This window comes from Mytilus californianus, unplaced genomic scaffold (genome assembly GCF_021869535.1).
Source record: "Mytilus californianus isolate M0D057914Y unplaced genomic scaffold, xbMytCali1.0.p SCAF_3, whole genome shotgun sequence".
Lineage (NCBI taxonomy): Eukaryota > Metazoa > Mollusca > Bivalvia > Mytilida > Mytilidae > Mytilus > Mytilus californianus.
The window spans coordinates 110737951-110765651 of record NW_026262679.1 but is presented as its reverse complement, the minus strand read 5'-3'; the positions used below and the strand labels follow the sequence as shown (position 1 = coordinate 110765651).

Here is a 27701-nt window from a genome sequence, read left to right as displayed (position 1 = left end):
TCCTTAAATAATTAAAATTAGCTTTCACACAATACAGATGGCCAAAATAATAATATATATCATTCTTGGGTAAATGTCTGGCTGTTGATTATGATCTCGCTGTAAAACTTGACAGCTTCAGCTGGGGCAAGTTCAGGTCTAACCTCCAAGGTCAATGCCAAGGCGCAGGTGTTTACAAATGTCCTGCTTCCGAAACATACATCTATTGGCTTGTGAAAGCCTATTGCTGGAATTGCTGTTGACCCTGTCAACCACATCAAGACTTCCTTTGGACCAATATCAATTCCATTTATAACAGTTGATGTTCCTGTTTAAAAAAAAAAATCTTTATCTACTGACCATGTTATAACATACATAATTAACAGCAAATTTGAAATTGCTGAAGAACCAAAAACTCCTGATCATTACATCTGAATAGATATTGTGGGGGGAAGTAATGTTTCCCATATCACACTCTTGTTTTTGGTAGTTCATAAGAACGTGTTTTAAAACAATGAATGTCTTTCTTAAATAAATTATTTGTCCATTAAAATCTTAATTATATTCAAATCTGCCTTCTCGATTCTTTCCAATTTTTTAAATAAAATTGGAATCATTTTGAACATTGAGTACATCACTTTTCAAAGAAATCTGTGCTATAAATCATTTATATGTGCTTAGTGTCAATAGAAATTTCAAACTCATAACACTGAAAAACAAACATCTGAACCAAATAAAATTTGAACTTGATCTGTAACTGGTCATGATGAAACTATATATACCAAATATCAAATCAATATCGTCTGATCATGCTGTATATCAATAAATTGGTTTAGCTCTAAATACTCACCTTTAGTGGCCTGAAGAAATGTTAAAAATCCTTGACCGGTTGCCCTTTGGTCTAAGGCAGCATTCCCTGTATCGTACTTGAACTTCAACAGGTTTCTTAATGTTTGGACTGTTAAAGGTTTGACTCTTCCACTGAACAGTGTCCTAGCACAGGCAATGTTGACATCCTGTTTTAACAGGCTCAAAACTTGGTGAGTGTCTAATCCTGTTTAAAAAATATTTAGATCATGAAAACATGAAAGTATCAAATGTTCTCTAAAATACATATTATATGCATGTTTATCAGTCTGACATAAAACAGAAGGTTATTCCATTTTGTTTTGTAACTAATTGGCATCTCTCTTAATGTATTTTCATAAATAGGAAGTCAAACAAGAATATGTGATTATAGAACATCATTCCCTGCTCCCACTTTCAAGTTGACATGACAAGAACTTATAGATATATTACCTCAACAATAACCTTTAACCAGACAATTATGTATGTAATGGTTTCAGACTATCCCATTTCAATGTTAATTGTTAACAGTAAAAATAGGGTAAAAAAATTTTCTGGGAATTTGCAAAGAAAATTTCTTTCAAGTTAAAGTGACTAAACTTTATGGTTAACTGAATTGGTGAAAAATGTTCACATATAAAAGACAGATTGATGGACAAAAGAAATAACAGCTGATGTGCACAAACCAGAAAGTATCATACCCCTCTCCTATCATAGGAGGGGCCTGAAAAAGAATCAAAGCGCGAAAGCGCTGTAAAGGCAGTTAATTACAGGTTGTGTGTATTTTTAGTCCAGTTATATCATTATCTTGCATAGTACATTGTACTTATCAGAGGTGGCTTTCAGTATTTAAGATTTAGAGTTCTCTAATGATATTGAACAAGTTTTATGAATGTCATATTCTGAGCACTATATGAAGGCGATTGTTCTCACTTGTTTATGAACTAGTGCATTATGTCCACTTTGTACCTTTTTTTTATCTATGTTTATAGTCAAATACTGTTTAAAATAGTTTGGCATTTTCTTTTTAGTAATAAGTAAATGTTATCAACTGTATTTTATTCAACTTCGCAAATGTGGTTTGTTACTGGTAGGTACAATGTATGGATGATAGTTGTTTCATTGGCAATCATAACACATCTCCTTATTTATATTCAACGACCTCAGGTACAAAAAAAATGTATGTAACTAAACTATGATGGGAAACCTTTGACTTCTTTCTTTTATATAAACTTTTGATTTGGTACCATAGAACTATGTAGAATAAATGTACATTGCAACATGTCAACTCTTTCAATGACAATACTTTTTTTAGAAACTATAACTCCAAGCAAAATTATATTTCCAAGTATAAAGTAATTTATGAATGAAACAAGAGTGCACAGGCTGAAATGTCTCGACATCTTTACTAATCATTGATATTATGTTGATAGTCCTAAATATAAAGCTTTATTACAACTGTCACATAAACTTAGCATTAACCAAGTAAACTAAACATTGACCAATGAACCAAGAAAATGATGTCAAGGTCAGATGAACCATGCTAGGCAGGCATGTACAGCTAACAATTCTTCCATACAACAAATATAGTTGACCTATTGCTTATAGTTTAAGAAAAACAGACCAAAACACAAAAACATAAAACTGAGCAATGAACCTTGAAAATGAGGTCAAGGTAAAAAAAAAACTGCGTGACTGACAAATAGATCATAAAATATTTCCATACACCAAATATAGTTGAACTATTGCATATAGTATTAGAAAAAAAGACCAAAACTCAAAAACTTAACTTTGACCACTGAACCATGAAAATGAGGTCAAGTCAGATGACACCTGCCAGTTAGACATGTACACCTTACAATCATTCCATACACCAAATATAGTAGACCTATTGCATACAGTATAAGAAAAACAGACCAAAACACAAAAACTTAACTATAACCACTGAACCATGAAAATGAGGTCAAGGTCAGATAACACCTGCTAGTTGGACAGTCCTTCCATACACCGAATATACTAGACCTATTGCTTATAGTATCTGAGATATGCACTTGACCACCAAAACTTAAACTTGTTCACTGATCTATGAAATGAGGTCGAGGTCAAGTGAAAACTGTCTGACGGGCATGAGGACCTTGCAAGGTACGCACATACCAAATATAGTTATCCTATTACTTATAATAAGAGTGAATTTAACATTACAAAAAATCGCAACTTTTTTTTCAAGTAGTCACTGAACCATGAAAATGAGGTCAAGGACATTGGACATGTGACTGACGGAAACTTCGTAACATGAGGCATCCATATACAAAGTATGAAGCATCCAGACCTTCCACCTTCTAAAATATAAAGCTTTTAAGAAGTTAGCTAATGTCGCCGCCGGATCACTTTCCCTATGTCGAGCTTTCTGTGTTAAAAGTCACAGACTCGACAAAAAGGAGTTCTTAATTAAGAAATAAACTGATTCGCTGAGCGCAGCTGGATACACCTGCAGAGGTCCAACCCTGAACAGTTGGGGCAAAAATGGACACAATATTCAAGCTTGATACAAGTCTGAATTTGGATTGTAATTAAATATTTGACATATTATAGTTTCTGAATAAATGTAGTCAAAGAACTTATAATTGGTTATATGAATTGAATTTATATTCAATTAAAGATTTCTTGCTGTTGTGCAATACACTGTGCTGTTGCGCAATACTTAATAAATCTGTTGCCAGACTATAAACAAATAAAGTTCAATTTCTTCTCAATGTCATATTTGAAATTTAGGAAAATCAATAGGGAGATTACATCAATAGCTATAAATAATTCACCAAAGTTTCATGCCAACTGCTTAAAGCATTTTTGAGTTGTTGTCCAAAAACTGGAAAATCCCCCCTTTTTTAATGAATAAAACCCCATAACTCAGAAATGTAAAATCTAAAATTTATAAAATTCTAAAGGGAGCTTACGGATTGATAATTTAGTCTTAGATGCAAGATTTTTTTATCAGTTGTTAGTGGCTTTGAACTAGCTGTCAGTAAATGCGAGTACTCTCAGATCTGTTAACTTAGTGTCTTTTTGTTGTTTGGATGTACATGTGTACAACTACCCGGCCACGTCCACTTGTATTTGTATTTATCCATCTGATGAGTTAAGCCTCTTTCAACTGATTTTTTATCGTTCGTTCTTATATTGTACTGTTACACCACTGTCCCAGGTTAGGGGGTGGGTTGGGATCCCCCTAACATGTTTAACCCTGCCACATTCTGTATGTACACGTATGTGCCTGTCCCAAGTCAGGAGCCTGTAATTCAGTGGTTGTCGTTTGTTGATGTGTTGCATATTTGTTATTCGTTCATTTTTTGTACATAAATTAGGCCGTTAGTTTTCTTGTTTGAATTGTTTTACATTGTCATTTCGGGGCCTTTTATAGCTCAATGTGCGGTATGTGCTTTGCTCATTGTTGAAGGCCATACTGTGACCTATAGCTGTTAATTTCTGTGTCATTTGGTCTCTTGTGGAGAGTTGTCTCATTGGCAATCATACCACATCTTCTTTTTTATATTTACATCAACAGATATAAACAATTCACCAAAGTCAAACTTAGTTGTAAGATCTCTGAAATTTTTTACACGGTACAAGTTTTTCTAATTGTTGGAGATTGTACGGTGACAGTAACACCTGTAACTGCTTAACCCATTTCTTATGCACTTTGGTTCGATAAACTCACTGAATATCATACCACATCTCCTTATTTTTATATGCATTACAATTTACATGTGCATGTAATTGTAAATAATATTTATATATATATATCAGAACAAACTTCATTGTGTCACTTTTATTTATGCATCCTTTGGCACAATACAAGTTCTAAAATTACACAACATAAAACAACTAAATGTTATTTCAGATGAAAGTTTTGTTTCAGTTCCATTCATAGGATTTATTAGAATTTTGTATGTTTTGCCAAGTCCAATAATTAGCTCTATGTGCACGTGTTAATTGGAGACTTTTCTATCCCGTATAAGAGTTTTGGAACTAATTCTGTTTCTTTTTTTGAAAAAAGTGAGCAAACAAATCTTGCACATTTAAACCTTTGTCTGCCATCACACTGTCACCTGGATCACATAATTGAACTATTCTACATCTTTCAACTATTTCACAGTCACTGGTACAACCAACATATGCATTAGAGACATAGTTGACTAAACCACCAGGTGTCGAACATACAAGTATTTTCAGTGTTTCTGTTTTTATATGATGAAAAGGTTGCCTGAGCTCTAGGAGCTTTAGGTTTTATCACGGGATATTCTGTGCTGTCAATAATAATCCAAGTTGTAGGAAACTTTAATTTGAAGTTGGATGGCGAAAAATACCTGACTAAACCACTTAATGGCCAAGTGTTAGCCTCACGCCACTGTTTAGACATAAAAACAATCCATGTTTACACAATATTCTTAACACTAGTTTCAATCTAGAATCTAGACAGTTCAAAGTTGGTTGTATAATGCCTCAATTTCATCAAAGTCATAAAAAAACTGATTTTCAAATGACACCCTATCAATTTGAAAATATATGTATCTCAAACAATGTGCTGCTGGACCAAGTGTGGTGAAAACAAATAAAAATTTAGTATACAACTCTAAACCGGTATAAAAATGCATGGCTGTGTCACGTGTCTTCATTTCAAAATTCTCTGCTGAAAATATAGGCATTGATGGTGTTTGCGTAATTCCATCTGTGAAGCTCAACATTAGCTCGGCAGTTGGTGGTGGACAGTCATAAATCCTGTCTGCAGTATGAATGACTTCTTCAGGAAAACCAACTTTACAATCAAAACTTTCCTCTAGATTTCTACTACAATATTCATCAAGTTTAGTTCTTTTGTTTTCACAGGAAACTGCCCTGATTTTTCTTTTTGCGGACGATTCAGTCTCTTGCTTAATCCAGGAAAATAGGCTGGGAATGGCAGTAGACTTAAGTCTCTGTATGGTGGGTTTGCACCCTGAAAAAGGTTATAAAACATTAGTTTTTTGATAATTAAATGAACTTCCATTAGCAATGCATACTTTGTACTACCTGGCAAAATATTAACTAGATTTATTCATTACAATCTGGATAAAACTATGTTAGCCTGAATCAATGTACATCAAAATGTATGTTATGTAAATACAAAGTAAGTAAGTAAGTAAGTAAAACTTTATTTTGATTCGGCATATTGACAAACATACAAACATAAGCTCTAATGAGGACAAACAATGAGAGACGTATGCAACAAACATACATTGTTTGTACCTAAATAACTATAATATAGATGAGAGCATGTCATTGTTTTGTTCCTGTTAACATTGTCATTGATATTTTTCAAGAAAGTCTATGAGGCATAGCTTATGCATTCCTGTCATTACTACATTAGCATAATTACTGCTAAAATAATTCTCAGTATGATATACCTCTTGTAAGAAATCATTATAATTGTAGCAAGCACCAAAAAATCTCAAACAGATCACATTGAATCGTAATCCAAAAAATTATGACGTCTTGAATTAACCGGTATCGGGTCCGTTCGCCCTAACTACATGTTCGCCCTGGGTTCGTTCGCCCTGATAGTCCGTTCGCCCTGGGTCCGTTCGCCCTATTTTTATTTAGAATATCAAGGATTTGTATAGTGAGACAAAACCTTTCAGAAAGTTTGGTAAAGAAAATATCCTTGAGAATATGTATATGTTACATTTATGAACGAAAATAAACATTTATTAAAATTTATATACATTTATCCCAATTTATGTTTATCTATCAAAAGTTAAATACAGAATATTTGAAAAATTTATATTAATTAAATTCTTGGCTGCACTTTTTTTTAAATTTATAATTACTTTTAATTACTGTTGATTGAATTTTGATTGCTGATTAGGTATAATTTGATGTCTTTGATATCACTGATTGTTGTATGAATTGTCTTTGGTGGATTGTAAACAGACTTCAACATATTCAAATACATACAGATAACTTAGTCTTCAGTTGTTTTATTTAAATACCTTGTAGTCCTGGAATTCATAGAAACTTATTTCCTGGTAGCAGCTAGACAACATAATACATCATAAATAAATATTTGACGAAATTGTAGACACACTTAACATATTCAAATATATACACACAATGCAACATATATATAATAAAATAATAATCAGGGCGAACAGGTATTAGGGCGAACAGACTCAGGGCGAACAGGTATTAGGGCGAACAGGTACTAGGGCGAACCGGAATCAGGGCGAACGGACCCGGATTCGAATTAACCACCCCCTTTTATTCTAAAACGATAATTGCGGTTGTAAACAAACTTTGGTTTATTCGCATGGCGATTACATATATAACTATATATTTTAAAAAGAAAATAGAGTTTTACCATGAATAGTTTCCTGCACGTAGTCTTTTTCAGTAAAATGTGCCTTGCAAACAACAGCTGATTGAGATGGACTCCACGATTTCATCGTGTTCTCGTCCAATCTGCGTATGGGCCATGGCGTTGATCCAACTTTTCCTTCTTTTTAAGTCATTTGGAAATGCATGTCCTCCTCTTAAATGACATCCATGTACACAACAACATGTACTTGGCATCGTTAATTAAAAATGCAACTGTAATAGTTGCACAGTGCAGAAACCGGAAGTTGAAGAACAGGATCGGCTACCACGGCGCCACCTATTCAGGAACGATAATTTGCTACTTTATATAACCGCGAAATAACAATTACGTTAGACCGGTTCGCGTGCATAAACAGAAATGCGCTTTAAATTGTATAATATAATTCATGTTCAGTCGACCTTTAATTATTATATCAACGACTGAAATGATTTATAAACATCTAGATTGCAGATAACACTCGAAATTAACCCGACCTCTTTCCACACGGAATTCAAATAATTCTAGTTTGTCAATCGGTTGACTGCTTATAATGTAAAATACAAATATATCAAAAGTTTTTAAAACTAACAAAACACAATGATCGTTTCTCTATTTCCCAATGTAAATGAAATGAAACAAAAAACATTTTATATCACAATAAGAAGAGGAGAGAATCAACATTTTCCGGATCTACTTGGAGCCTAATGACCCCCCACGTAGATAAGTTGGATATCGTGGAAAGAAAGATTAACACGGCAACTAGAAAGGCATTAAAGCACTGCCTTTAAAAATTAATACCATCGTGAACATGAAAATTTGACAAAGACCCAAATTATGCTACTTTTAAAAATAGTTGAGCACTGTCTCAATTTAACCTTAATTGCTCAACTGGGTTGCGCCCTAAAATCATTTCTTTCATATCAAGAAAGACAGATCAGATCTCAATATACAAAATATTATGGTCATATTGAAACTTATTTTTATTGGAAAAACTTCTCTACCAGTTGTTCAACAAAAGATTTTCTAAAAATGTTCAGGAACTAAAAGCACTATCACTGATATTATACTAAGCCCTAAATCAAATCAAGACATATTTCTATAATAAAAACATTATCCAGATATTAAGAATAAAATTGAGAATGGAAATGTGTTAAAGAGACAACAACCCGACCAAAGAGCAGATTACAGCCAAAGGTCACCAAAGGGTCGTCAATACAGCGAGAAAATCCCACACTCGGAGGCAGGCTTCGGCTTAAGCAAAAAATGTGTACTAGCTCAGTGAAAACCTAGTTCAGTTAAGAATGCCTGCAATATAGGAATATGAACCAATAAGCTTAGAACAAGTGTCATACCAAATTATAAGCTGCATACTTTAGATATGTCATAAACCAATGTTAAATACCTTTGATAAACTGATCAAGTTCTTTCTTGCACTTGTTAAGTTGGGTCTCCAATAACGCAGCCAGAAGGATGTTTACATGTTTTTTTTTAAATGATGAAGGTGGAATTATAAATCCAGCATCGACAGCTTCATCAAATATACCAGAGTACATATTCTGTAGGTCCGGTTCTGAAGTGCAATCTTGCATCTGAAAGAAATGTTAATAGAAATTATAGTTGCAGTAAGGAGATACAAAATTAAAATTAAAGAAAAATTGTATAAGAAAAAAAAATTGAATCATAATTTCCTGTCGATATGCACATCTACATAGTATGTCCTTATTATCTACAAAGTTTCATGAAATTCTGTTGTGTGGTTTAAGAGGAGTTGCGATGACAAACTCTTGCAGAAGTATATTGAAGCAAATAAGTTCAAAGAGGCGTAACTCCTAGAAAAAAAAATTGAATCATAATTTCCTGTCGATATGCACATCTACATAGTATGTCCTTATTATCTAAAAAGGTTTCATGAAATTCTGTTTAGTGGTTTCAGAGGAGTTGCGATGACAAACCGTTGCAGTAGTATATTGAAGCAAATAAGTTCAAAGGGGCGTAACTCCTGGAAAAAAAATTGAATCGTAATTTCCTGTCGATATGCACATCTACATAGTATGTCCTTATTATCTGAAAAGGTTTCTTGAAATTCTGTTGTGTGGTTTGAGAGGAGTTGCGATGACAAAAGGTTGCAGTAGTATATTGGGCAAATAAGTTCAAAGGGGCGTAACTCCTGGAAAAAAAATGAATCGTAATTTCCTGTCAATATGCACATCTACGTAGTATGTCCTTATTATCTGAAAAGGTTTCATGAAATTTTGTTGTGTGGTTTGAGAGGAGTTGCGATGACAAGAAACAGGACTGACGGACTGACGGACAGACTGACGGACAGACGGACGGACGGGTCAAAAACATTATACCCTCCGCAACTCGTTGCGTGGGGTATAATAAGAACTTGTACATGAAAGAGCAAATTAATGTATGCAGTCTTTGAAAAGGAGACTTCAATCTTACCAGCTTTTTGTTGTGTTCATGTTGTGCAATCTCTAATTTTTAGTTGAAAGTTCATCTTAATCCTTTTTTTGCAGTAGAGTTATCTGTTTTTATTGGAATTATTTTAACACCCCCCCCCCCCCCCCCCCCCCCCAAACCCGGCCACTTTCATCAACAATCAGACATCTATTTAAGTTGATACTTTGTATTTTTTTAATGGGACTGGCTAAATAACCTGTCCAATGAAGGGTTAAGTTTAATTTACAAAAATGATGGAACAAAAAAAAGAGTATTATATGAAAATCAAATAACAATTTATTGCAACAGTTACTGGTATTCCATAAAGGTTATGGAACATGAGATTATGAATTGAGATTTAATAAATTTTAAAAAAATATGATGCTGAAATTTTTTTTTCTTTTCCTTTATTACATTCAGATTTTTTGTTCAAGCTTATTTATACAATATTCACACCCCATCTTCATTTTACGAAAATATGAATAGAAAACTTACCATGACAATGGTATTCTTTAAACCCTCTGGCAAATCATCTACATTTAAAATACAGGGTTTCCCAAGCAAGATATAGTCTGTAACTATATCACTAAAGATGGGAAGACCTGGCCCATCTTGAATGATGGATAAGGCGACCAGCTGTCCCAGATGGAAAAAAATATTCTGGGTCCTTGCAATAAAGTTGTCACGCAAGGTTTGGCGTCCTGGTTTTCCTGAAATTGTACAAAGTACCAAAATCATACTAACAATATGGTTGAAACATTATACTGCTCTTAATACAATCACTGAATCTCTTAAGGGCAATATTAAGCAGTTGTAATTGTGGTGTATGTAATTATATGAGAAGTTCAATGGGATTCTAAATCATTAAAGTTAACAGAAGCTGTTTCAGTAATACAAACAATGCTGTACAGGAATTTTGCATTGATTCATCCAATGTCTTTGATCATTAAAATCGTTAAAAAGGACATTATCTTATAATATTGATAATATAATAGACCTGAATAATAGTAATTTTGCTATATGCCAAATGTTTCAAAACTGTCAATCCAAGCGCACATCAGACCAAATATAACCAGATTAAAATGCAGGTCAAAATAAAAGATATTTTAAAAATTTTCATACAACAAAATTTTATAATTTGATATATTTGTGTATTTTCCTTTGAAATTCTGTAAAAATTTGCACACAGGCCCTCTTTGGTCCCTATTTAAGAATATTTGTGATTCAAATTTTCAATTCAATCCCAATCTAGGTTTAAACAATTTAGATTGCATATATGCAACCAAAGTTTAGCACAGAAAACTTAAAATGTTCAAATGAAAGATGGCAAAATATCTTAACTGTAAAAGTAATTAACCTCTTTGTGAATTTATCATTTAAAAAACTAATGTTTATTCAATCAATATTAATTTTGGCATACCTGTAACAAATACAGAACTACTTATCTTGTGGAGAAAGAGACTCCAAAATTCCCGTCTCAATCCCCCAAGATCAACACCGTCCTCATCAGTGAAAGATATCCTTAGTGGGCTGTGAAGATCATCTTGGCTGATACTGATGAAGGCCAAGGAATCCTGCACAGGATTTTCCCTTCTCACCTCCATCAGTAATGGGTCATCCGAGTCATTGTGGATAAACAATTCCTTATGTTCTTTAATTTTTTTTCTGAAATTTTCTGTACACTCATTTTGCCTAAAAATAATAAAAAAAATCACTTTCAGATGTCATTTTACAGCAAACTGTCTTTTGAATATCACTTTCATATCTTTCAAAAATTTCTTTCCAATGAAAGCACTTTCCTCTTAAGCAACAATACATGTACAAACATAAAACAATAGTTTTTGAAGATTAGTTTGTACAATTTTGTGTAGTACTAGTATCATATTTACAAGCTTTGCCTTAACCTACAATCCAAAATGTGCTGTTACCAAAAGGTGTAACATAACTTCGTAACATAAGGTATCTGCATACAAGGTATAAAGCATCCAGGTCATTGTCCTTCAGAAATATAAGACTTTATACAAATAGTTTACAGCACTGCCCCAAGACAGTTATCCATAGGTCTCTAATACTGCCAATTTCGTCGCAGGCAAAACAAAAACCTTAAAAATATTTTTCACCTGGAATTTTAAACATTCACACTTAAGTTTGGAGAATTCAATTTGGAAAAGAGCATTCAAAATGCAATTGCAAATTAACTTTAAACAAATGTTTTTGCCTTTTTCAGGTTAAATGATAATGGTAGAATAACCAACACAATGTAACTTTATCTGTTTTAGTATGTCTACATGTTTTCCTGAAAATCAGGCAAATTTGTTCTTTTGGTATTATTATATCAGAAATTGATGAGGCAAGTACCAGGTCCATCAAAATCCTTCCAAACATGATATGTAATCTTCCTAAAAACAGGATATCTTGATCAAAAGTCAGAGCATGAACACAAAAGAAAGTGAACAGAGGGAAGTTTCAAGGACAAAAACAAAGATTGACCTTCATCTTAATGCTATTATAATTATTTGGTTCTGTCAAATATCAATTTTACCCAATGTCTCCAAATAGTCCAACCTCTGGGATGTCTTCAAAAATTGCATTGATATTGTTTACATCTACAGCCAAATCCCTGAAACACACAAAATAAATGCATAAACTATTTATGTGCAAGATGCAAACATATTCTAACTTATATATAAATTCCCGTGTAATACTTGATCTCATTTTTTTCTTGATATAAAATAAGATGTGATACAAAAATGTATAATTGCCAATGAGACAACTCTCCACCAGAGACTAATTAACATAGAACTTAACAATTATAGGTCATCATACGGTCTTCAACAATGCAAACAACAAAACCCATACTACATAGTCAGCTGTAAAAGGTCTTGAAACAAAAAATGTAAAAAAAAATCAAACTAATGGCCTGATTTATCTAAAAAACATTAATGAACAAGTTACAAATACGATGTACAGCAACAAACAGCAACCACTGAATTGAAAGACCCTGATATGGGACATACTACTTTTCAAATGTGTAATAACTGAATTCATGTTTGTAGGATCAATGTCTCACATACATTAATTCATTATCTCTTCATTTCAATATCAATACCTTGTAACATCCATTAATGACAGAGGGTTGACTGGTGTAGACAGTTGTTCATATTGTTCAGTTGCCGTTTGTTCTGTGGATGTTGGAACTGCAGTTGATCGGAATAGGACTGTTGGAGTACCAGCAGTATGATAGGCTTGAGTTGTAGTTTCACTTACCTGAAAAAGAGCAAAGCAAAAAATATAGAAGTTCTGTATATATTTTAAAGTTTCTCTATAAAATAATCATGACACAGGGCAAGTGAGTAGGGAAAACGGTGAAAGAATGTTAACAAGAATGCAGGAAAATAGTCATATCTTTTTCTTAAAGAATAAATTTAATACAACACATCATTTAACGACTGTTAAGGAAAACTTTTATGAACAAACGAAAATAGATGGAAAATATATAAAGAAAAAATTAAATTCACTTATACGTCACATGCCCTACATGCTCTACATTGGTTGTTTATAAATATCATGATCATGTTAACTTTGCCAACAAACTAGAAAGTTTTTAAGCTTGCGATCAACAGTCACTGAATGAAGTATTATTTGTTGATAATATGTTATAGCTTTCCATTTGGATTGTGATTAAATATTTGACACAGCATAGGTTTCTGACACAGAATGAATGTGGTCTAAGAACTTAAAAATTTTAAATTGGACATTCACCTATTATGGTCCAATATCAAAAATCTAAATACATGGTTAGATTCAGCATATCAAAGAACCCCATATATTCAATTTTTGTTGAAATCAAACAAAGTTTAATTTTGGACCCCGATTTGGACCAACTTGAAAACTGGGCCCATAATCAAAAATCTAAATACATGTTTAGATTCAGCATATCAAAGAACCCTAAGAATTCAATTTTTGTTAAAATCAAACTAAGTTTAATTTTGGACCCTTTGGACCTTAATGTAGACCAATTTGAAAACAGAACCAAAAATTAAGAATCTAAATACACGGTTAGATTCGGCATATCAAAGAACCCCAATAATTCAATTTTTGATGAAATCAAACAAAGTTTAATTTTGGACCCTTTGGAACTCAATGTGGACCAATTTAAAAACGGAGCCCAAAATCCAAAAACTAAATACACGGTTAGATTCAGCATATTAAAGAACCCCAAGAATTCAAGAATAAAACCCCATTGAAATTGGTCAAGAAATAAGCAATTTATATGAAGTATCTTCTTTTGCACAATACTGTGCAATTAAATATTTCTTGCTATTGCGCAATACTGTACAATTGACAATTTCTTGCTATTGTGCAATATTGTGCTATTGGATATTTCTTGCTATTGCGCAATACTGTGCAATTTAAGATTTCTTGCTATTGTGCAATACTGTGCAATTGAAAATTTCTTGCTATTGCACAATACTTATTATATAATAATTTACACATCCTGTTTGGTGTGTATCTCCTACCATATCATTATTATTTGCTTTTAAATATAAATCAGAAATAACCAACTTAAAATGGAAAATTTTAAAAGAAAAAAAAAAGGAAACCCCCACCCCCCCCAAACTTTTTGAACCCCCTTACGATTCATCACCCCCAAACTCAATCCCAGCCTTCCCTTTGTGGTATGGTACCTTGCAGTACAATTTCAGAGAGATCCATACACTTGAACACAAGTTATTGTCTGGAAACTAGAAAAATGCTTGTTTTTTGGCCCTTTTTGGCCCCTAATTCCTAAAATATTGAGGCAATTACCCCCATCATCAATCCCAGCCTTCCCTTTGTGGTATGGTACCTTGCAGTACAATTTCAGAGAGATTCATACACTTGAACACAAGTTATTGTCTGGAAACTAGAAAAATGCTTATTTTTGGCCCCTTTTTGGCCCCCAATTCCTAAACGTTTCGGCAATTACCCCCAAACTCAATTCCAGCTTTCCCTTTGTGATATGGAACGTTGTAGTACAATTTCAGAAAGATCCATACACTTACACACAAGTTAATGTCATGAAACTAGAAAAATGCTTGTTTTTTGCCCCTTTTTTGGCCCCTAATTCCTAAAATTTTAAGGCAATTACCCCCAAAATCAATCCCAGCATTCCTTTTGTGATATGGAACCTTGTGGTACAATGTCAGAGAGATCCATACACTAACACACAAGTTATGTCTGGAAGTTACAAAAATGCTTATTTTTGGCCCCTTTTTGGTCCTTAATTCCTTTACTGTTGGTACCATAACCCCCAAAATCAATCCCAACCTTCCTTTTGTGGTATTGAACCTTGTGGTAAAATTTCATAGAGATCCATTCACTTAAACTTAAGTTAGAGTGCGAAAACCAATGTGTCTTCGGACGACGACGACGACGACGACGCCAACGTCATACCAATATACGACCACAAAATTTTTTTTGCGGTCATATAAAAATGTGCATACAGGACTTCAATGATTCAATGATTTCTATAACATTAAAATTTCACGTAAATGATTTCATATGACTTTAATATTTTACAGTTTTACATTTGTAATTTTAAAATTTTCATTTGTGGATGTTTCTATTGTATATTTAATGATACTTGGTAAAGTATATTTAAACAAAAGTAGTATTTTAGCTAGCCAAATTTGACATGAAGTTTTTTACTCACATTTGATCTACTTGCAACCACCCTGGGAGATGATAGGGCTCTGTTTCTTCTTGTTGATGGTGAAATGGAAGCTTCAGGAGCTACCTGCAATAAAGTTAATGAATTAGATTTAAAATGATGAACTATTGGTAATCCAAAAAACAGACTGAATCACAAATCATTTAAAATCTTCCTTATACTGTTTTTTTAAGAATTTTGTCCAGGAATCTCCATGAATGACAATTTAACCATGAAAGAACTTTTACCAACACAAAACCTCATGCATTATGATCCAGATTATTTGATTCGTCTGTATTTTATGTACAAAATAGTAAATAAACTGATATATATTGTTTTTTGTATTCATTTTGGTTCAGAAGACATTGAATAAGTAACCAATTTCATCATCAATTATTATGCATTAAAATTCCAATATGACCATAGTTAGTTGTACTGTAAACATAAATATACTTTCCTGTAAGATTTGTTGGTAATATCAAGATATTAATCAACACCTGCAATATTTAATCTTGACTAGTGTTAATTCTTCCTGTGTTGACCACATTGATGCCTCTTAATTTTGGTAAATCATTGTTTCCTATAATCTGTAGACTGTTTTGTCATCTTGTGTTTTTTTTACCATTTTGATATAACATTTTTACAGGAGTAATTGGACCTTTTTTTAACTAGATTACAACAATGACACTTGGTGATTGAAACTCCTCTAAAACCTTTTGACAGAAAGCTTACATTCTTGCAAGCATTGATTGCCATCAAATGTAGTTGACCATATAAAATCATCATTTGGACCACTATTTCCATGGGACATTGACCATTTGTTTATATTTGACTTTCATTCCACAAGGTATGAAACCTTTTAATGTCAACTCAGGAGTCTGTCATTAGGTGGTTGTCGTTTATTGCAGTATATCATGTTTGTTTTTAGTTTTTCTTGTTTGAAATGTTATATTTTACATTTGTCATTCATTAGTCTTTTATATTTCTTGTTTGAAATGTTATATTTTCCATTTGTCATTCATGAGCCTTTTATAGCTGTCTATGCGGTAGGGGCTTTGCTCATTGCTCATTGCTGTACGGTGAGCTAAAGTTGTTAATTTTTGTGTCTCTTGTGGAGAGGTGTCTCATTGGCAATCATACCACATCTTCTTATTTCATATATATATATATGGCAAAAAGTATTTATACAGCACAAGGTTTCATACTGTTGGTTTTGAGCAATGACATATACAAAACTGAAGAGGTGTGAGAATTTACTACGACATACCACTGCATGAATAAAATCATCAGCAGCTATAGCAGTTCTTCTTCTTTGCCTACCAGAGTTAGATGATAAACCAGTTCTGCGTGGTGTGGCCTACAAAAGAATAACCTAATTTATAATAGACTTCAAATGAAAAGCATTTGCTAAAAGGTTCACAAATGAAACAACAGAAATTTTCATTAATTTTTAATGACAACTGACAATATATACTTTGTGGTAGAATTATGCAAACTAAAGGAATCAAAGTTTTCAAAAAGAATTGAGGTTGAGAGATACCATTATGAAAGAGTTCATTTAGTAATTGAAATTGGAGTTTAACCAGCCTTCAGCAACTGTGAGAACTCAAAGACCAATACTTAATATCTTTTGTCTTTCATTATATTTTTTGGTTCTTAGTACCAATCTGATGAGAGTTATTCTAATTTCAATTGATTTTTATACTTTGTTCTTAGTATTGTGACACTAAGTCGGCGTTTTTCATATGCGCCGATTAGCATTTCACTTGCGCCATTTTTTCTTTCACTTGCGCCGATTTTGTCTTTTATTTGCACTGATTATGTACAGGTAAATTACAGGTGAATGTAATTTTTTTATTTATAATTATCAATCTCTTCCATTAGATTGTGTACATATATGTTATGAACTGTCAATAATAACATCTATATAACTAGAACTGTTGTCCCCTGCTCACCAAGTAGGGGTAAAAGTAGGATTTCAAGCAGGATGAGTCAATTTAAAAGACTTCAACCAAAGACTTAGTCAATAAATCAATGAATGTTACTTGCATAATGATGTTGAAGTATTTTTGATTCAAAATAGAATATTTCTTGTGTTAGTTGTCTTTACATCTCAGACAAATTTCTTGTACGAGTTGAGAATAGTCAATATGTGTACTTTAAAAACTCACATTAGATCTTCTTGCAACAGGAGATGCTATGACTCTGCCTCTTCTTGATGATGGTGTGTTGGAGCCTTCCAGGGCTACCTACAATGCAAAAGCTAAATATCTCTTCATTGTTTTCAAAGAGAAAACACAATTTTTTTTTTTGCAGTACAATAAACTGATTGGAACATGAACTATTATTGACAATAATTTGAATCAATACTTAGTAGACATTTAATTTCACGGAATTGTAAAGCATGCTGCTGGCTACAAATCTACTTTCTTATTAAGTCTTTATGATAGTTATCTGATTGGCATTCATACCACATCCCCTGATTTAATAAGTAAGTTAGAACATGCTAACACTTTATTTAATTTGTCTCCCCTTAAAATGGGTTTTGTAAAATGATAATTTAGTCCAAAGTAATTTTGTTGAATAATTCTGAAAAAGAAAGTTTTATTTCTAACATTTTTAAATTTTGATTTGGAGTTTGCTTTATATTAAAAGTGTGATTTCCAGCAGCAAACTACTATAGAAAGTTGCATCTGCTTGCACTAATTGTTATCTTCAAAACATCTGCAGAACAACAAATGAAAATGGTGTTGTGTTGCCTTTATGCGTGAACAGATTATCATACCAGAAACTAGTTTCAAGTTATAATTATAAAGAGCATTCCAAGTAACTTACAGTTGCTCTATTTCTACCAGGTGAGGACAATGTACTGGTTATTTGAGTGGATGAGGAATTTGACCTCTCAGATGTAACGGTTGTCTACAAAAATAAAACATGTGATAAATACACATATGGTTAATGAAATTCCCTACTTTTTTTTATTAAACATAAGTTTCATGGACTTATAATATACCTTCAAAGTATTCAAGTAGCCCATGATGATGTGTGGAAGACAAAATTCTCGCAAAAACATTATGAACCAAATTCCTTAATCAAATCTTTCCATAAAACTTATTGGTACTGACACTATAAGTAAAACTATATTTTTAAACAACAGGGTGTCATTACCTCCAAAAAATAAGTTGAAGTTATCAATTTTACACAGCAGTTCTAGTTTTCACTTACACTTGCTCCACTGGTACCTGGTTGAGACAGTGTACTATTTCTCTGGCGACTTCTTGGCGAATCTGGTGTGTCAGATGTTGACTGCAGAATAAAAGAAGACAGAATTCATTAATTCATTTTTTTTTGCACTGTCTTAAAATCCTGAGAGAACATATGATTCCAATATGGCTGGGTTAATAAAATCATGTTTGAACTGAAATTCATTTTAAAAAGTATTTGTTTTGAATTGCAAACCTGTCACTAAAGTTTAAAGATTAACTATGGAGACTACTACTTTTCAGTATCATGCACTTTACAAGTTTCCAATATGACTGTAATATACTCTGTTTCTTTGGCATTAGGAAATATAATCTGTTGTAAATTGCATACTATTTTGTTAGTTTTCTATTTACTTACATGCTTTCATGCTTTCAACTGAAGTGTATCTGAAACATGCAATTTTATTTTTAAGGTGGCTGTATAAAATCAAGAATCTGAAGTAGACTTAATTTTAAACTTAAAATTGATAAAGTTGTATAAAAGACCCATGAAACATTTATTTATATTAGTTTCTTATGCAACAGAAAGTACTGAACATAGTTTTATATTTTAAGTTACCCATTCATGTTAATATTTTTATTTAAACCCTTTTATACAAGGGGAAATAGAGGTGATGAGGGCATGTGCATGGTTATAGCTGACTTCAAATGGGTGTTGTCAATTTAAAAAGATTGCTGTGTTCATAACTATAAACTATTGAACCAATTCTTTAGTTATCAAACATAAATGCTTATTACCAATTTCAGTTTTAAAGTTGATCTCATTATACTGTGGATTCATTATTTTTCGTAAGGTACCAATTTTCGTGGGTTTCGTGTGTACAGATATACCACGAATTCAAACATTCAACGAATTACAAATTTTGTATAAGGTTTTCCTTTATGCAGACATTGGCAAAACCACGATATCAAATTAACACGAAAATGCAAGTTTGTCTCAATCCAAGAAAATAAGTACCCACGAAAATAAATGAATCCTCAGTATTAGTTAAAATAAAAAATCATTATACATAAATAAGATTGCTAATTTATTATGAAAATTTAACTGAACTAAATACTGTTAAAGTTATGCTCCAATTTAGTCTTCATCCATACTGTCCATAATGTTGAGGTGCATATATATAATGAGGATGGAACATGTAAATAAATTATTTTGCATGGCTCACCTTGATACGAATATAACATGTTCAAACTTGAGCAGGATGTAAATAAACGGACACATTGACACATTATTCCGTCTTTACTTCAAAAATATTCAAACATGAAAGCACAAAATTTCATGTATGATCTCTTGTACTTAAACAGCATTCATTAAAGTAAATAATTCTGCACTTTTCTAAATTGAATTCCATAATTATCTATGCACTAATGTTTTTCACATTTAACTTACAGGTGTTGAAAATTCAGTAAAGACATTAACAGATCATGCTTCAATTTACATGCTTTCATGATTCTAGATGTTATTTGGGATAACACATTGCTTTTAGTAACTGGGGAATAGCATATTGTTAGGCTGTGATCTAAAAATTACCGCTTGTGCTGTCAAATTAGCATCATCAGATTGTCTTTCTCTTCTGGGAGGGAACAATGGTGGAAGCTCTTCTTCATCCGATTCACCTTCAGTAATCTACGGTATACAAAAAAAATATGCCTTTAGACACAATAGATTTCAAAATAAACTTTGTAACATAGCTTACAGTCCTGCTGATGAAATGATTTGCTCTGACGGTACAGAGATAGACGAATGACTAAAACACGGTAAGCTAAAAGTGTATGACTTGGAAATATCCTTGTGGTTCATAGCCTACCTCTGTGCAAGGGAATTTTAAATGAAAATTAAACGCAAACAATAGAAACATATTTAAATTTGATATTTAATTTCCTGGGACGAGCGCTCTCAATAAAAATATTTTTCATTTAAGAAGGCAACAACATTCTAATAGAAACTGATTATATTAGTCAAGTATCATTTTGGTATTCGATACTTGGTACTATAGAGCAATACTCTAGTACTCGTCAACATCCCTAATTTTTACATTAATTCAAACCCAATAAGTCATTTTCTGAATTGGAATGCTGATTACAAAATGAAAGGTTGAAGTTCGCACCCCTGGTCAGGACTGAACAAAATAATTTTGTTGAATAAATTAGTCAAGTAAACAATCACATATAAGTTGTAAAAAAGTACCCATTTAATAGAATGTGTTTTTCTCATTGTTGAAGATTTTACTGTAACCTTTATATATATATAGTTGCCTACAATGTACATCATTTGGTTTCTGGTGTATTGTTGTCTCACAGGCAATAAATAATTCCACAATCTTATTTTTATCAGACAATATCTAAACCTGCTCTTTAGAGGAGATAAAAGGTACATCAAGTTAACTGTACTCACATTGATTAGCTGTTGTGCAGGTTTAATATAGAGGGTGAATTTCACTTTGGCCTTAAGATCCTTTAAGGAATTAAACACCACTTGTTCAAGTCTGTGTTTCTCCCTCAACTTTGCCTGGAAGAACTCAAAATCAACCCTTTCCAATTTTGGAAAGAGTTCTATGACTCTCTTCTTAAAGTTTATTACAGAGTCACTCCGGGATATTACTATCTTCCTGGATCCTGTAAATGAGAAATTAATTTTTACCAATGTTTTTTTTTCATGGAAATTCTTAATTATATATTTATTGTAAAATTCTTCAAACCTAAAATCATATAACATTATTACTTTAAACTCTTGACCTTCTTTTTGCAAATAACAATATAAATCTGTGCATCACTGTTTTCCTAGCTAAGGCAATGTCAAACACAAATGGCAACAAGCAATACAGGATCACATGTTGTGGTAAAAATTTCAACCTATTGGAAATAACACTAAATCAGCTATTAAAATTGTTTATACCAGTTTTGTCAAATCCTTGTATTTCAGATTAAAATTACAATTATTTTGAAAGATCATTATCATACACTATGTAAAATTATGTTACTTGTATTGGAATTTATGTAATTTCTTTCCAAACAGTGAGTTAATAATGTATACCTAAACCACACTTATTCAAGCGTCTAATCATCATGGGACTGACATTGGTGAATTCAGGGCCGTCCAAACATGCAATTTTGAATGAGTAGACTGGGTTAGTCCTCCTTCTGTATGCACCTGCTGCTGCAGTCTGACCTGGTCTACTGTCATGCTGCGTTCTAAAATTAGCAAATCTAAAGAAAAAATAATAATTAACTAATATATACAACTGACCTCATTCAAAATGATATATGATCTGATTAGAATACAAGAAATTTCAGTTCAACATATCATGCTATTATTTCATCTTCTAGACAGAGGCAAATATTTAGATTGGGTGTATAATCAGGTTAGGGGGGACTTCAATACTTAAATGATAGGGGGTGCCGCTGGGATTCTGTTACACCACCATATTTTAATATAATTCAGATTTTAAAAATGTATACCTTTTCATATATTCCTTAGGTAAAAAAGTTACCTTTTCCCATATTGTATGGGTTTTCTTGTTGTGTGTAATGTAAAAATGGAATACATGTACCATATTATCAAAAGAGAGAAAATTGGTTGATAAAAACACAGCCAGGAACACCAAGAAAGATGACAGATGAAGAAGTTATGGGAACTTTATTGACCTCACCATATATTTCTGATAGTCTCATCGACCTATTCACATATTTTCAAGCTTGAAAAGATGACCTATTCGAGCGGAATGTCCTATTACCTTGTATAAAGGAAGTGGCCCCCAGAGGGTGTATAATGCTTGTCACCAACCCCACTCCCTTGGAAAGGGGAAAATATCATTGTGAACCTCAATTAATGGACTTTAATATATGCAAAAGTGTTACTTTTATTAAATCAAAGCACTGTAAGCGCTTCGGCAGTTAACCAAAAACCAAGGCAAACGTAATTATGAAAACTCACAGTGGCACTGTTTCTTCAAATTCTTTTTTAAGATTTGAAAGAACAAACATTAAACATTCGTATATTGTACATTTGTGTTTATTTACACATTACGACCTTTCATTTGATATACAACAACCTTACCTTAAAAGAAAATTTTATTTTTTGCACTCAATGACCCCACCCAACTCATTTTTTGGGGACGTCAATTTGATATTTGAAATGTACGCTCCAAGTTTTCAATCAGGAGGGGGTGGGGGTGACCCTAGGGACTCCCCATATATTTCATTTGATTTGTTATATTGTCCCATACATGAATATGTATGATTTAGGGGTGGGGATCTTGACTGTTTACAAGTTCTCTAACAGGAGGGGGTGGGGTGATCCCAGAGACTCCCCTATATTTCATTTAATTTGTTATATTGTCCCATACATGAATATATATGGTTTAGGGGTGGGGATCTCGACCGTTTCCAAGTTCTTAAACAGGAGGGGATGGGGTGACCCCAGGGACTCCCCTTATATTTCATTTGATTTGTTATATTGTCTCTGATACATGAATATATATGGTTTAGGGGTGGGGAACTCGATCGTTTACAAGTTCTCAAACAGAAGGGGTGAGGTGACACTGGGGACTCCCCCAAATTATTTTCATTTGATTTGTTTTATTGTCCCATACAAGTATATATATGGTTTAGGGATGGGGATCACGACCGTTTACAAGATAAAAGCACATTTTCAAATTGAAAGGGGGGTGGGATGACACCAAGGGACTCACCCTATATTCTATTTGATTTGTTTTATTGTCCTGTTCTCATTACTGAAGACCGTGTGTGTCTATCACTTGCTGTTTTCAAGTAATAGTCATTTGAAAATTTAAAAAAAATAAAATCCCATAGGGTTTTACAGTAAACCCCTCTCTTCTTTAGGCCTCTCAAAATACCCCTAAATAGTCCCCAATGCACAAATGAAAGATTGATGGCTCCGCTTGACATGTTAGTCTTACATTTTGTGAAACCCTAAGTTAATCTGACAAGCGGTCCGAGTTGTCTTCTTAGATGGTCCGTCAGTAGACTCGGCCCTACTTGTCTCTGGGACGAGTTGTTCCGCATTTCTTAAAACATCGACCTGATTGGTCGACGTTGATTACGTCGATTTATGAATCTTTTTCATTCATAAAATAACAACAAGTGTAAGTTAAAATTACCAGATTACCGCCAACTTAAGACTACTATATATAACTTTATTTCCTCTATCATAGAGATTTGGTGTACATGAACAATATTCATTTTGCCATTTGGGAAATATAAACGACTTGTAATTCCAGATTTTCAGCGATGAAATATTTCATACAATTGTTCTTTGACATCTTAGCCAAAAACACAGGGGATAATAAACTACGTACGGATTTCTATTGAGCACTATTTCCTATGTGGAACTTCAAATATTATGGGTCGTTCGACGATCATTTAAGGTTATTCTGGTCATATTTTTTGTATTCCAGAAATAAAAGTATGAAAAAAATGTCCAATCAGTTATAAATAACATATTAGCCTGCTAGATTATAACAATGGCACTTTTTTCCGCTTTCGTTGGGAAGAACACAAATCTAGGGTGCTTAACTGCCTAAAAAATTATGTTTTAAGTGACCTTATATGTTTTTTTTTAAATATCCCCAATCATATCACTTTGATGGTCTATTATTCAATACTATAGACACTATTTTATTAGTACAAACACAATTATAACAATTGGTAAAAGGCTAAATATAGTAATTAAATAGTATATAAACTACATAAAATTCAAAAACAAAATAATCATTATTATAAAATTGAGAATGGAAATGGGGAATGTGTCAAAGAGACAACAACCCGACCATAGAGCAGACAACAGCCGAAGGCCACCAATGGGTCTTCAATGCAGCGAGAAACTCCTGCACCCAGAGGCGTCCTTCAGCTGGCCCCTAAACAAATATGTATACTAGTTCAGTGATAATGGACGTCATACTAAACTCCAAATTATACACAAGAAACTGAAATTAAAAATGATACAAGACTAACAAAGGCCAGAGGCTCCTCACTTGGGACAGGCGCAAAAATGCGGCGGGGTTAAACATGTTTTTTGAGATCTCAACCCTCCCCCTATACCTCTAGCCAATGTAGAAAAAAACAAACGTACAACAGTACGTCAAAGTATCAATACTTTATAAACAGGATATTAATATTTAATAGACGACTTTTGAATTCATGCACTTTCATGTAAATTTCTCTAATATTTTTTCTTGTATTTCATTTTTTATTTTATTTTTAATTTAAGATAAAAACATGATTGTCTGATTACTCAGGTGTGGATAGGTTTCAAGGAGCACATCGTAAGTGAGTGCACCATTGAAGGTTTCTGTAGTGGTGTTTTTTGTTATGTCTGAGGAAAATTTGTAGCTGTCTTTGTTATATTGGATTTGTCGGTAAGCATCTTTATTGGTGGATCTTGTATTGGACTGACTCTGCTGTAATAAATTTTGCGATGGAATGGCAATCTTTTCATGTATAATTTTGTGGAACATTATTAGCCTTGTTCTTAGTCAGCGTTCTTGTAATGTTTACCATTTCATGGTGTCTAGCATCTCAGACACACTACTGGTCTTGTGATGTCTGTTACATGCATACCTTGTCGCTCGTCTCTGTACTTTTTATAAAGATCGTATGTTTTCCTTTGAATATGGGTCCCATACAGTACAGCAGTATCCAATTTGGGTCTTATGAGAGTTTGGTATGCTCTTTCTTTAATTGTATGTCACTGGACTTTAAGATTTCTTCTGATAAAACATAAATATTTATTTGCTTTTAAGCGGCTGTTTGTTTGATGTGGGTGTTCCATTTTAGATCTGAAAAGATTGTGATACCTAAATATTTTGCATGTTTTACTGATTCTAAGATGTGCCCATACATGCCATGCATGTTGTAGTAAGGGAGCTACCATTTGATTTTTATGGGGAAAGTAGACAGGACAGGAGTTTTGAGTAAAAAAAAAGGCAGGATGAGACACTTTGCCAAAAAAAAAAGGCAGGATGACAATTTATGTAAAAAAAGTCAGGAAACACTAATAAAAAAAGACAGGACTGAATAGAGTGAAAGATAAAAAGGCAGGACAGAGATTACAACTAATAAAAAAATGCAGGACAAAATTTAGTCACTAAATTTTTCATCCTAGCCCCCCATAAAAATCAAATGGTAGCTCCCTAAAAGTGGATGGGATTTCTTTTGGTTGTCATGTTCATGATGTTTCATTTGTTCGTTTTGATATTTGATATTTTTTTATTTTATACGATCGGAGATAACTACTATGCTTCATGTTATAATAATATCTAAAAATTAGGTTTGAGTTTAATTTGTAGAAGTACGGTTTGGTAAAAGTACGAGGTACATGTATTAATAATCTGGTACGAGTTGACAAAGTCATAGATCCTACGGCAACGAAAATAGTCTGCTAAAACACTAGAGATGAAATAAAATATTTATTACCCTGTTACAAAGTCGTTATCGTCACCATTTTCTTCCTCTGTCCTTTCTCTAATTCTAATTAAGCTTCTTCTCAACAATTGTTGGTATCTTTCAAGATTCGACATATCAGCTGTGCGGGGAATAAAGCTCACGGGGAGAGAAACTACGTGTTTCCCTCTCTAAAATCCCGCGAAATTTGTTAATCAGTAGAGTAAGAAAACGCAAATTCAATTGGTTAGAATACGACAGAATACTAAAGATTTTAAGACTTTTCGGCCATCTAGATACTTTAACGAAGCATCTAGATACTTCAGCGAAGCATCTAGATACTTCAACGAAGCATCTAGATACTTTAACGAAGCATCTAGATACTAACACGAACTATCTAGATACTTGTGCGAAGCATCTAGATGGTTATGCGAAGTATCTAGATGGAAAATGCATCTAGATGGAACCATCGCTATTTTGACATGAACGGCCACTCATAGTCTTTGCATCGGCACTAAACACATTTATTTAAAAACCAGTTGTTGGCATGACACGGGTTATGTTCTTCTCATATATGTTATGATGGTATGATACTAAACCCCTAACGGGAAGGATTGTGCCTGATATTCATATGCTGAAGACATAATCTTGCAATCAGTTTAATTGAAGTCTGGAGCTGGCATGTCAGTTAACTGCTAGTAGTCTGTTGTTATTTATGTATTATTGTCATTTTGTTTATTTTCTTTGGTTACATCTTCTGACATCAGACTCGGACTTCTCTTGAACTGAATTTTAATGTGCGTATTGTTATGCGTTTACTTTTCTACATTGGCTAGAGGTATAGGGGGAGGGTTGAGATCTCATAAACATGTTTAACCCCGCCGCATTTTTGCGCCTGTCCCAAGTCAGGAGCCTCTAGCCTTTGTTAGTCTTGTATTATTTTTAATTTTAGTTTCTTGTGTACAATTTGGAGTTTAGTATGGCGTTCATTATCACTGAACTAGTATATATATTTGTTTAGGGGCCAGCTGAAGGACGCCTCTGGGTGCGGGAATTTCTCGCTGCATTGAAGACCTGTTGGTGACCTTCTGCTGTTGTCTGTTCTATGGTCGGGTTGTTGTCTCTTTGACACATTCCCCATTTCCATTCTCAATTTTATCTAAATATTTCTCTCGTACAGTTAATTCCTAGATAACGAGTGTCGACTGTACTTGTAGTATAACCTTTTTCTCTAAGACTTTTAACATGTATTCAATTATGATCAGTAAAGTAGATGGGACATTTCACGGTGTGCACTCTTGTGTGGTATCTGGTATGTTTTGACTCAATGACCTCTTCTCTTTTTGGTATGGCACATGTGCTTCTTGATGAATTCTCAAAGGTTATTATTGTTTAACAGTTGGCTTCAAGTTCTGCATGTGTATTCTTTACTTGTCTGCCACAATGTAACATGACTGACCAGGTGTTTATTTCCATCTAATCCATTTGTGATTCTGAGTCCTGAGTGATAGTTGTCTCATTGGCAATCATACCCAATCTCCTTACTTTATGTGGTTCTGATAAAGTTAAACTGAAGGTAAAACTCTGATCAAGTATGAAATTGGGTAGCGTCACTTTTATTGTTCTTGGTTATGTCCCTTTATAATATGGTGTATGCAAGCGGGGGCATCATCTGTGTCCCATG

The 27701-nt window shown here is 33.2% G+C and overlaps 3 protein-coding genes across 3 annotated transcripts; all 3 read right to left on the bottom strand.

Moving 5' to 3' along the window:
- Positions 1 to 45: 45 nt before the first annotated feature.
- LOC127735807 (uncharacterized) lies at positions 46 to 19054 on the bottom strand. Its single transcript, XM_052246187.1, has 13 exons — positions 18975 to 19054; positions 18579 to 18659; positions 18189 to 18272; positions 17525 to 17602; positions 16621 to 16710; positions 15357 to 15440; positions 12771 to 12928; positions 12204 to 12281; positions 11082 to 11353; positions 10157 to 10371; positions 8619 to 8805; positions 830 to 1033; positions 46 to 307 (listed from the first exon to the last, which is right to left on the bottom strand). Exons 7-13 carry the CDS (start codon positions 12782 to 12784, stop codon positions 60 to 62), a joined length of 1218 nt encoding a protein of 405 aa, XP_052102147.1. The 5' UTR covers positions 12785 to 12928; positions 15357 to 15440; positions 16621 to 16710; positions 17525 to 17602; positions 18189 to 18272; positions 18579 to 18659; positions 18975 to 19054; the 3' UTR covers positions 46 to 59.
- Positions 4637 to 7563, bottom strand: LOC127735810 (uncharacterized). Its single transcript, XM_052246191.1, has 2 exons — positions 7220 to 7563; positions 4637 to 5818 (listed from the first exon to the last, which is right to left on the bottom strand). Exons 1-2 carry the CDS (start codon positions 7302 to 7304, stop codon positions 5304 to 5306), a joined length of 600 nt encoding a protein of 199 aa, XP_052102151.1. The 5' UTR covers positions 7305 to 7563; the 3' UTR covers positions 4637 to 5303.
- Positions 15430 to 26510, bottom strand: LOC127733720 (uncharacterized). Its single transcript, XM_052243035.1, has 9 exons — positions 26051 to 26510; positions 21651 to 21823; positions 21012 to 21232; positions 20148 to 20243; positions 18579 to 18659; positions 18189 to 18272; positions 17525 to 17602; positions 15807 to 15810; positions 15430 to 15440 (listed from the first exon to the last, which is right to left on the bottom strand). Exons 1-9 carry the CDS (start codon positions 26152 to 26154, stop codon positions 15430 to 15432), a joined length of 852 nt encoding a protein of 283 aa, XP_052098995.1. The 5' UTR covers positions 26155 to 26510.
- Positions 26511 to 27701: the final 1191 nt, after the last annotated feature.